Here is a 12,216-nt window from a genome sequence, read left to right as displayed (position 1 = left end):
ACTGCTGCTTATTAGTCCTCTGTGGTTTTTAGCTAAGAACTGTGGAGGCTGAGTAAACTTGTGTGCATACATATAAATGGGTATTTCTGCATGGGCAGATCTAGCATTTGGCCAGAGTAATCTGAGGAACCCGGGGCTGTTGGAGACGCTTCTGTCTGAGGATCTCACACCAGCAGGGGTTCACACGACTTCTCTTTCTTCTCTGCTGGATACGTGGGAGTCAGCCACAAGATCGTACAGGGAAAATGCAAGGTCAAATTTGCTCCCCAGGGAGGTACCCTTATCTTGGAGCAGGACACATCATTTTCTCAACAAACCACACGGAAGTGCAGCAACCCAGTACCAGGCTCTGCTCTGTGCGGTTGTGCAGGGAGGGAAAGGTGTGCTGCACAGGGACACGCAAGTGTCACAAGGCCAAATGCCCATTCCCGTTACACATCACACATGCAGATCTCAAGTGATGTAGGATTTGCTGTTTCTCCAATTCTCTCCTCTATGACCCACCTGTACCAGGAGACAGTCCCAGCACTCCTTCCCTTCCCTCCTGAGCTCACACTCTCCACCTTGTTCCCAGCCACAACAGCCAAATGCTTACGGCTGAACTGATTTGGCAGCATGCTTAAAAAGAAATAGAGATGCATCTTCTAGTCCCAGCAACAGGAGAAAACTGCAACATGCAAACTGCTTTAATACAGCAGTTTATTTACTTTTCTCTTACCCTTTCATGTGAGCAGGTCTCCCCAAGACACTACCGTTCTTTTTCCCATTTAAAATTCTTTAATTCCACCTCCCTGCCTTGAATACACACCTCACCCATCCCAAACACCAGTTTGTAATCCAAACTGTTGTAATCTCAACAGTGACAAATGCATTACTGTGAAGTGTAAGGTACAGAGAGCTGCAAAACAAAAACCTGGAATTACTACCTGTTTTTCTTGCATACATGCTGCTTGGATTACTGCTTGAATTAACCTCTTGTAGGCATTCAACAAATACTCCAGAGCAAACAAAATATACAAAATGTATATAACCCTGCTGGCAGGTCCCACATCCTTTACACCAGTGCAGGAGCAGGACTATTTTATACTTGCTTGGTTACTGTTGCTTGGCTGATGACTAACCCTCACCTCAATCAAGCATTTACATGTTTGGAACCAGGATCATCTGAGTTACGATCAGCTTGTAGCCAGAAATGTCAGTGTTTTCTTATGACACCAATTTACATATCCCCTCAGATTTTTATATATACTTTCAAAGTGGTGGTCCAATCCACATAAATGCCTTTGCTTTCTTGACCCCACCCATGCAGACTGACTGCTGAAAGAAACTGGAAGTTCACACCTTTGCTTTCTTCCCACCTGACCTCGCACTGAGGGTCGAGACCAGCAGGCACTCATGCAAAGCTGATGCCCAGTCTGTATCAATTTAAGCAAAACTGAGCCATAGTTGTAAACAGCACTGCATCAGAACTTTTTCAAAAATCAGGAGGCAGGTTGCTTTCTGAGAACAGTGTGTATTCACCTGACAATATTATCTCTAAAAAGACAAGGGTTAGAAACTTAGGTGATGGCACACCTAAGTGTTCCAAAAACCCCTCCAAAATCTTGGGGGCTGGGGTGGGCAGAAGGTTGATAAAATATATTTATGTTAAGTTAGAAGATAAACAGAAGATTTCAATTTTTTAAATTTCCACTTCCGGTAAAATAAGGGAGAGTGTGAAGAAATTAAAATGGACAGTTTTCTTCAACCTGACCTTTTAAGGCAATCCAGTTTTCAACTGCTTTAAAAGATATAGAAAGCACAGCCAAAAGATTCCTGTATAAGGCGACTCTTGCTTACTAAGAGAGATTGCATATGCAAGGATTTAGGTAAGAAATATTTTTCCAGGAGAGGTCCTGCTTCAGGATCATGATTCCAGAAAGCAGTCACCTTGCTGGTGTAAAGCATACAAATTATCAGTAAACAAAATAAAAAAACCTTAATGATCTGCTGTAAGAACATCACAAACTAGCAACAAAACAAATAACCACAGGTTTCTTCGTATTTCTTGATCATGCATGAAACAAGCTCAGCTATGTTACAACAGAAAAGACTCTCTAAAGCCATTAGTAGAAAGTGCAGGAAATGTGAAAAATGGTCCACACTTTTGTTGGAACATTTTGTTCTCAAACCATCTTCAAAGCCTTGTCAATAGCTCCTTTTTCTTCATTCATAGCAGTGTCAAGAAAAAGTTAACAATTATTTAGGAGAAACATAAGAGAATATATATATATATAGAGAGAGAGAGAGAGCGAGAGAGAGAGCTTTAAAAGAAGCTGAGATAAGCAGGGGGAGACTTGGAAACCTATGCAGAAATTGATCATATCCTCACTCATTCAAGAAACTCATGTTTAGGCATTCCAGCTCTCCCTGTCATCATTTCTATCGGTTAAACTGTGAATAAACATGAGGAAAAGATAATTAATCATACTCCCTGGAATTAAATTGTCCAAAATAAGCAGTGGCCCTAAGAATCTGAAACCCCAGTGTTTCTTGTGGCACATAGAATTCCTTGTGGGGGAAACATCAAAGAAGCAGAACCAGCTTTGCTTCCCACACTGCCCATTTGTGAATTCTTTCCTATTAATAGAGTGAAACACTACAATCAGATTGACCTACTAGAATAGACTGCGGTTAAAAGGAGGGACTGGGCTGTGAGCTCAAAATTTCTCTTTTCCAAAAAGGACACAAGGATTCCTATGTTGACCTGATGAGGGAGGCAGTCTCCGAAGGGGAACAAAACTGCTCACAAAGACAGACTCTTCCTAGATCTTTTGATGGCCTCCAGTGATACTCTTTGAAACTTCAGCTAGACCAGTAATGCTCAAGGAGGAAAACCCCTCATGGTTTCATGCACACCCTTGCACAACTAGGTCACATACTGAACTCAAATCTGTAACAGAATGCTTACAATCACAGTTTTCTCTAAATTTGTGGAGGTTATTTTGTTCAACAGCATAAGTCTAGTGAACAGTTATGCCAATACCTCTGTGGTTTAGAAAGATTAAAATGATTGCCAAAAGCTAAAATTGATTATTTAAATTAAAATAACACTGTATAATAATATTTAGAAAAACTGAAAATTTTTCACTGAAAGGGTGGTCAGGCATAGGAATGGGCTGCCCAGGGAGGTGGTGGTCACCATCTCTGAAAGTGTCAAGAAATGACTGGGAATGGCACTTAGTACTATGGTTTAGTTGGCATGATGGTGTTCGGTCAAAAATTTGGCTTGATGATCTTGGAGGTCTTTTCCAACCTTAATGATTCTATGATTAGGAGTTAAGCAGAAATCCTTGAGGAAGGGAGGGGAATTTCATGCTCAAACTGTGCTATAAAGGTGCCACCTGAAAGACAAAGACCTCAACAACACGTGCAGTTTGAGGAACATAACAGAAAATGCCACCATTAAAAAGAAATACTTCTAACTATGAAAAAATTTAGCATTTGCTTATTCCAGAAACCCAGAGCCATGCTCAGAGTAAGCACAAGAGACAGGATTGTTCTGCACTCTTGGCACTACGGTGCATTTACTGTGAAACCAGAAAACTGCTTTTTGATCTTCCCCTACCTTACAAAAACAATTTAATGCTCTATTTCCTAGGCAGCTACAAATGAGGCACCTATTGCTATTCAACCAAAAGTCAGTCATCCACTGTGTGAAGCACTGTAGGATGCTTCTTCTGCCAAGACATCTGGTTCTCTACCACAACGATCAATGAGAAAAGCACAACCCTGGGAACAGTAACTGTTAATTAGGAGCTGTTGAGGATCAGTCATGGCAGGAGGAGGAAAGGAAGGTGACTGAGGGTCCTGAAAAACAGTACCTTATTTTTTTAATTTGTTGGGATTAGACTGACAGAATTAAATAACCCTTTCCAAACTGATACCAGATGACCTTGCTATTAGGCTTATTATTATTATATTATTAAGCTGTTCAAATTCTTTTATTAATGAAAGCCTGAGAAAGCAAAAGTTTCAAAATACTTCAGGAGTTTTTGCTTATTTTTGCAGCTTGATAAAGTTGTAGAGAAACAGAAAGAAGTTCACAGAAGAATGCTGGAACAACTTCTAATGGTAGAAAAAGCACACAGACAGACACTGAATGAACTAGAGGAAGAGAAGAGGAAGCACAGCAAATATATGGAAAAAAGTGATGAGTTTACAAACTTGCTGGAACAAGAATGTGAAAGGTAAGGTCACCTCTTACCATAGTATGAAGAAGTATGTACAATTTAACATTACATCTAAGGATCTGTCTGCTTTCTTATTTTGCACCCACTAAATATTTGCAGAATTTGCAGAAATAGTTGCAGAATTGTATTTTGAGAATTCAGCTGTGAAAACATAGCTAATGATGTCTAATAAACAATAATATCTACATCTCCATCAGCCAGGAAGGTAGGTCAAACGGTTGGCAGATTCTTCGGCACTGTTGCAGGATGCCAAGGATGTTACACTGCAAAGAATACAGGGAGACATGCAGATGTATGAAGTTATAACCAACAGGAAGCAGGTGAACCTTTCAGTGTATTTTAGAGGCTTGGTACACACTACAGTATGTAAGGAACAGAATATGTCATCAGGCATGCAGCCTTTCATGGCAGAAGAAAAAGACATGAGGAAAAGTAGGTGTTTGGACAGAACACAGGAATACAGAGACAGAAAGCAAAGGCAGAGGATAATTTCCAGAAAGCTTTGAAAGTAAGAATGATAAAGTTCTCATATCAGGATTGGCATAAAACCCATAAATCCAGCTTTATTTTTTAAGAGTAACCTAGAAGTACCACAGCTTGTTTAAGCACAGTGTTACAGTTTCAATACCAATTCTCAGAATTAAGAAGAATTTAATGTCATTTACTGTCTTTAAAAAAAGCCACTTTATACTGTGACTTCTCTGAATCTGCAATAAAACTGAACACATCCTAAGGAAAAAAAAATACCAAAGAACATTTCCTATTCCCTGTATAGCTAGCCCAGAAGATAGGAGAATATTGTCTCAGTTTCCTTTCACTTAGGAACAGATGGAAATGTTTGGGTGTGAGAACGTCAAGCCTATTCTAAACTCACAGTATGCATAGATAATTCTTCCTTTGCTTGGCCTGTGTAACATCATGTCCTATGTATTGTGGCAGCGCTCACCCCGTGTGCTGCACCCCTCTCCTGCACTTCTATCAAAGGCAGCACACACCAAGCACACAGCCGGATTTATGGCTCGCAGCTACTGCGGAAGAAAATGCTTTGCTTCTCAGGAAAATGTGCACAGATGTAGGCAAGCACAGGCACACACAGAAAAGCACGTATCAGGAACTGTGCTTGGGAATCATTATCAATCAGGAACCAAACCCTCAGATCAAGGCAAGTTTTCATCTCTGCTGTCTTCTCAAAATCTGAGACATTCATCTCTTAGAGGCGGAGTTAGACAACTCCACTTGCTGAGTGGCAAAACGTTACATTAGACAACGTGCTCACACTGTGAAAAGCTGCACAGAAGACTAAGCACTGGAGTAATTTAGGTTTTTTAAACAGGATAGACATGGGATTAAAACCCTCTTCCCTGTCCCTCCTCTATATCCCTCTATCCCTCCCCCTCTGCCTCACCTCTGTTCCCATTCCCAAGAAGACTGTAAAGCATTTACCACTGTTGCCTGCTAAATTTAGTCAAGCTGCCTGGAAAATGGTGGGAAGAGGGGGAATACTGAGGTGCTTTAAGAGACCTTAGAGAATATAATAATAGATTTCAGATTAAGTCTCAAATTTATTTTTTTTTTTACTTTTTTTCTTTGAGGACGTATTTTATGTGGAAAACTAAGGGGGTGTGATGTCACTTGCTGAGCTGATTCCAAATTGTTTGCCAAGTAATGTCACCATCAAGATCTCCATGCAGTTGCCTGCCATTATAAAAAAAAAAAAAAAAAAAAAAAAGAAAAACCCAACAAAAAGCCTGCAACCAAAACAACACTCAGCACGTTAAGACACAGCTATTCTTACATGAGCCTGCCTGACATGGCAAAGTGACCTTCTCTTCCACTTCAAAATCCTTACTCCAATTTACATTTTCTCAGGATGCAAATTTTGCGTTTGGATTAAGAACAACTAGAACTCTATAAGTTTCACACATAAAGCAATGATATGAATTTTTGTTTACCCCAACACAAATAAGAAAAAAAAAGGGAAAAAAAAAAACAAACCAGGAAGTATTCCCCAATGAACTGACTTTTTGTTTTCAGCCAGAAGCAACATCCTCTTCTATGTGATGGATATATAGCATTCCAAACAGTATTTCAGATTCAAAGCAAAATCCCTGACTTTCAATTAGGCAAAGAAATGCCTTGCTTTTATCAAAGAGCAAGACTACAGTATATGCTAAAGATATCCTTGGAGGGTATAGAATTTATACAAGCCAAAGAAGGTACATGAATAACATGTGATTGTGTGATCAAAAGGGAAAAAAACTTTGATTTTATGAGACAGTGATGCTGGGATTCTGAAAACTACTTCTTGTGGCAAGAATAAAGAAATTAGATCCAAGTCTTACAAACTGTTCTGGATATATTTGCAAATAAAGTTTTAGAAAGGAAGCACTTCCCCTCTCTTGCCTATGTGCTCAGGAAGAACAGAACTGAAGAATTGTTAAATAAAAATTGTAGTGATGAATTTATCAGATGATCATATTTTACATAAACTAGACAACGCTCCATCTCAAGGGCCTTTCTACTGCCTTATGCCCTTCATCGATGACATCTCTCATTGAAAGAGTTAATGTTTGGATTGTGCAAAATGTAAGTCTTCAATGACTCAGTAAAAGCTCTTTACCTTAACCATTCAAGAATTGCTTTGACTTTACAGTAAGGCAACAAGACTGTCCTCAGCAGTTGTACATTGCCAGATCTGGGAGTTTAAGCTCATGACAGGACGAGTGAAAACTTTCTAGATATGAGAACCAGATTAGCATCCAACGTTAACCCTTTAGGGATTTTAAGCATTTTTCTTGTTGCCAGCCAAAAACTAATCCTCCTTAGTCTTGCTGTAGTTCAGAGACAAAGACTGATCTTCAAACTGAAAGGTCTCATTCCTTACAACAGACACTTATCAGCAAACAAAGAATAACACCAAGCTACTGTCATTGTATTTATTCATCTTCAGTCACACTTTTAAAGCATGGAGCCACAAGCAAGCCACAAGCCTGACAAACCCCTAGGACATAAAGAAAAGTTCTGTGGAAAAAAAGAGGCCAATGGACAATTGGATAGGTCCTTCCTGCACTTCAGTATGAATCATTCTGTGTGTGTGTGCAGACCAGACAGGAACACCAAGACAAACAACCTGTGCCTGGTAGTGTAGCAGACCAAGCCAACTGGAGTCCAGAGAGGAAAAATTTGTTGTATTGTTGGAGCTTAAAGAAACAGCAGCACCAAAGTTCAGAGGAATGTAAAATAAACAGTAAGAAATCCAGAAGGTAGATACACAGCCTACTAGGTGCACCTGAAGAACCATACCATAAAAGCTACTGGCCTTGTTTATAAACTCTTGCATTTCATGTGGTTGGAAGATGAAGAGCAGGATTAAGGACTACAAAGATACTTACTTTAGATTCTAATGCAGAGTCCACTGTATCTTCCCTGAGGATGTATGCATTTGTCCAAAGTCACTTATCCACATTCCATATTTTTGCAGCACACTTAAATAATAAAAGCTGCTGTTTTAGAAAACATTTTACAAGGGTAAAAAATGAAACTAGAAGGTTTTCCAGATATGCATGCTCCTAGTTTGAAAACACATGCCATATGCATACAAGTATTTATGCATTTACATAGTACTCTCCACCCTACACAACCCCCCCCCCCCCAAAATAACAAAAGAGCAAAACAGTAAAATGTTTAGCACTTACACAGTCTTTTTCCACTGCAGATCTCAAGGAGCTTTAAATGTTATCTAAGCACAGCTATTCCCCTTTTCCATTTACTGAAAGGAAATGAATGTATCAGGAAAATAAATCAATCACAGGTACCTGAGGGTTAAACTGGATGAATGGAAGAAATGTCCAAATGTATAGGTGTGTTCCATCTTCAAACTTTCTATATCCTATACAGACTCTCAACTATACAAAGGGTAAAGCTTTATTACGAAGATACACCAGTTAATAAGTGAATGTTACTCAACACGACAGGGAAGAAAAGGAGTTTGCTAGTAAGCAATGTAAATGGATTTTTAAAGGCAGTTATGGTAAGTTTTGCTCACAGAATTCAAATATCAGCACAAAACTCTGCAGTTTGGTATAGAAGGAATTAATAAGATCTTAAGTTTAAGGGTCATCTACTAATATGAGGGTCTTTTTCTATGAAACCTAATCTTCAGAAGTCTCACACCTGTAGTCTTTCTCATCTAACAAAACACCACAAAACACTGCTTTTTGCTCCAGCTGCTGCCAGCATCAATGTCAGTTAATACAACAACCTGTTGAGTGATGCAGGTTGCAAGTGGTCTCTGGAGGTGTCCAGCACAACCTGCTGAGTGCAGGGCTAACTCCACAATCAGAGTAGGTTGCCCAGATCCTTGTCCAGCTGATTACTGTAGATCCCCAAGAGTCAGTGATTGTGCTGGCACCTGGGCTCCCGATGCAAACTCAGGCATCTTCACCAAAAGACAGTTCCCTCAGTTTCGTTGTAGGCATCATTCTGGTCTGGCTTCTGCACCATATTCAACCAAAACTGCTCTCAATAAAAGCTGAATAACATCTCTTCTGGCAAAGCTCTGAACCTAATCCATCTTCACTTACTCCGATAATTTGGCTGCCTTGGGCACAAATGAGCTTTCAGCACTTCCTTGCTGTCTTACCCACACAATTTCTGTGACTCCAGCTTGGGCTCATTTCTCTGAGTGCTCCACAGTGTACTCTGAGTTGGAAACTTATCATTGTCGACCTCTGCTCTGTTCATAGCGCTCCACAGGTCCCATTCTTCATGTCTTTTCTTCATCCATTCACCCTCTGTGCTTCTCCTCACAGAAACTCAAAGTCAGGCATCATCTCTATTATGATGACTCAAGAGTACTCCAGTCATCACCAAAACAACAAATCTCACCATACGAGCAACCTGTCATCATTCCCAACTCCATGAGAACAGAAGGGAATCAGTCTTTCATCCCCCAGCCCTTGGCTTCATTTCTTACAGTTCTCTCATACCTCCATTCTTAAAACTGGGGTAACAAAGTCATACTGCTTGTCACTCAGCCTGCTGTACCCAGACACATTTTTACATGAGGTTTTCTACATTTAAGTCTCACAAATTCTTGTTCATAGCACCTCCAAGAAAAATAAACATTAAAAACCAAAAGAACAAACAAATCAAACACACACACGCAAATAAGCCAAACATATCTTTCTGTACTTCCAAATAATTAAATCCTTTTCCAGGCCCTGACATAAAAAATACTTTTTGATCATTTCCACATTAGCTATTTCAGCCTTCTCTGTATCCTCCCTGGATCCACACTCAATACTGAATAAAGCCTATGTTTTTTCTCTTGTGTACCTTCACAGTACACTCCTACCCTCTAATGCAATGTTATTACATGGACTAAACATCACACTAAAACTGTACCAAAATTAAATTATATTACAAGACTGCTCAGGGTTTGAGTTGGTACGAAAGGTAATTTCACAAAACTGAGAACCCTAGGCAAAGTGTTTTGGGTTTATTTTAAAGTGTCAGATGAAAGTAATTGCTACCCACAGTAGATCAAGTAAATAGTGCTTGAAATTTGGGGCAGGGTATGAAGGAAAGAAGGAACCTTCTTAACTAAAAGGTGAAGTGTGTTAGTTGCCAGCGTAACATTGCTACACTTTAATTCAAACACATTTACACATTGGAATAATGATATTTTGCATGTCCAGCTCTGGAAAATTCAATATTCTGGAAGAGTGGGTATAATTAATATTTGCTATTTTTTTTAATGAAGCCAATTAAATATTTTAAGAAGCAGGACCTTATCTCTACAGAGAGCTGCAGTAAAAATAAACACTGTCAACTTATTTATTCTACACGTGTTACCAGAGGTTTTTAATTTCATGCACACTGAACTATTGTTGTAGATTGCATTGTACTCAAATGCAATCATTTCCTTTTAGCTTTCTGGCAATGAGTTATATATATTACATATGCTGGAGACTATGTCTTACAAGCTGTGAAATGGATGCCAGATCTGTGTACATTTGACCTTTTTCATGGGTATCTTGTGTTCTGTAGGTGAATAAGAAAGACCCACCACAAGCAAAACATTAGCATTCTTATTCCACATTACACTCCAATGGGACAGTCCCACTAATAACACCACTGAGGCACGAAGAGAGACTCAAGGAAGTGATGTACACAGATGAATTACCTCATGCTCGTATGCGGAAAACTATGTACTGTTGCACTACATAACTTTCAACAGATGTTGTGAAATCAAATCTTTGTCACAATTCAAGCATTCGAAGATGCTTACAACAGCCTTTGTGCATGACAGAAGATAAAAGTACTTTATCTTAAAGCAAATAAATAGAATTTAGGGTTAAGATCCCAAAACTCTTGAACAAGGTCACATCATGTTTCTTCAATGCAAAAATTCAAGAATAAATACAAATAGAAAGAGGGCTTTCAACTCAGTGTTAATGTAACTAATTCTCTCTAGAGCCGTGGTGCAATTCAAATTATTCCACCTACTGTCATTAGCAAGGAGATGTGAGATCTAGATGATAAACATTTCTCATGCAACTCCACAGACATTGGTCTGTGACAATGACATAGACAAATAGACTCATATTTAGTTTTTGTTTTTTTTAATTCTGGGCACCCAACATGTCTGTTCATTGTTTCAGGCACACTATCACTATTAGCAACCAATACTACCATTGCACACTTGGAGGAAGGGAAGGGCACAATAAGCTTAGCCAAAGGACATTCTCCTACACTGCTACCCCCCCTCTCCCCTCATGTGTGGGGAAAGAGATGCTCACTGCCCTCCCTGCAAAAGGACATAAATTCTGAAAGGGACGACTGTGGAAGGCTACCCTTGGTGGTAGCCCTGGTCAGCACTTTTAACCCTCATGTCAGAACTCAAAGGGAAGGATGACCTTTCTAAGCTGGCAAGTCTCAGCATATTTATGGCTCTTGTAAATTAACACCTAAGCAGTGGCCAGCATGGGCGATGAAGCACTGGCCAAATATGCTCACGGGGAGGCACTGCCCTCAGTAATGGGGCACTTGCTCCAGTCACCAATTTACACTTCCAAATAAGACTGAGTGCACCCACTCCATGTGTGGCACAGCATAACAAGTCTAATCATAAGCAACAATAGAAGCAGATGACTGTACCAAGACCTGTGACCAAAAAAAGACAGGGTGCACTTCTGATTCATTGCAGGGTGGGGCTGTGAGACAGGGAGAAATTGGCGCAGGATTTTGTAACTTTGAAAAGCAAACACACAACATCAGACAGACAGACAAATCCCTAAATTGTTCTCCAAGATAGAAAACTTGACACTATTATGATTTTCCAAAAAAAAGCCATTGCTGTGGGAAAACATGTACTCCTGTTTGCATGTGGAGGGGGAGAAATCTCAATGAAGTTAAGATCTTTCTCGTGGCAGAAAAATTTAAGTGACTTACATGTGCTATAATTAGTTTCATATCTTAAAAACTGGGAGGAGAAAATGAGAACTTAGAATGCAGGTCACATATCAGTTACCAAGACTTGTGATCTAAAATCAGCCGAGTTTCCCATGGCATGCTGTGAGCTTCAATGCATTCATGCCCAGCTAGAAAACCTCTGAGCATTATATACCCACGTGAGAGAACCATGCATGGGAGACTGCAGCAATTTAAGAAAAATGTCTCAGCCTCCGTCTCTGTGCCAAGACAGTAATTTTAAACAGAGAATAAATAAAAAGATCAGGAGCACTAAATCTGTTAAGAACAGAGACTACTTGAAAAAATTGTTAAAAATAACCACCGAAATCTTCTCACATGGTAATTTTGGTTTTTACATAAGTACATTATTTTGTTTCTTGAGCCTGAAATGCACATTTTAGAGCCTTTCAGAAAAACACCACACATTGGGATAAGGTAACACAACCTATTTAGAATCTGAAGATCAAGAGTGTGAACACACTGAAAAAATATGTTCAATATTTGAACC

The 12,216-nt window shown here is 39.5% G+C and overlaps 2 protein-coding genes across 4 annotated transcripts in view; one reads left to right on the top strand and one right to left on the bottom strand.

Annotated features, from left to right (window-relative positions):
* The window catches only part of CMSS1 (cms1 ribosomal small subunit homolog), a 225,595-nt gene that overhangs the window by 149,069 nt on the left and 64,310 nt on the right, over window positions 1-12,216 (bottom strand). The window lies entirely within an intron of this gene.
* Window positions 1-12,216, top strand: part of FILIP1L (filamin A interacting protein 1 like) — a 189,372-nt gene that overhangs the window by 115,503 nt on the left and 61,653 nt on the right. For both annotated transcript variants that reach the window (XM_042031672.1, XM_042031673.1), the window contains exon 6: window positions 4,051-4,229. In XM_042031672.1, coding sequence (XP_041887606.1) covers window positions 4,051-4,229 — 179 coding nt within the window. The remainder of the gene's footprint in view (window positions 1-4,050; window positions 4,230-12,216) is intronic.

The sequence above is a fragment of the Corvus kubaryi genome, unplaced genomic scaffold (assembly GCF_017639235.1).
Source record: "Corvus kubaryi isolate FWS band 111438036 unplaced genomic scaffold, C.kubaryi_AGA036_p1.0 37341, whole genome shotgun sequence".
Classification (NCBI taxonomy): domain Eukaryota; kingdom Metazoa; phylum Chordata; class Aves; order Passeriformes; family Corvidae; genus Corvus; species Corvus kubaryi.
The sequence above is the reverse complement of the archived record's forward strand: the minus strand, read 5'-3'. Positions and strand labels throughout refer to the sequence as shown.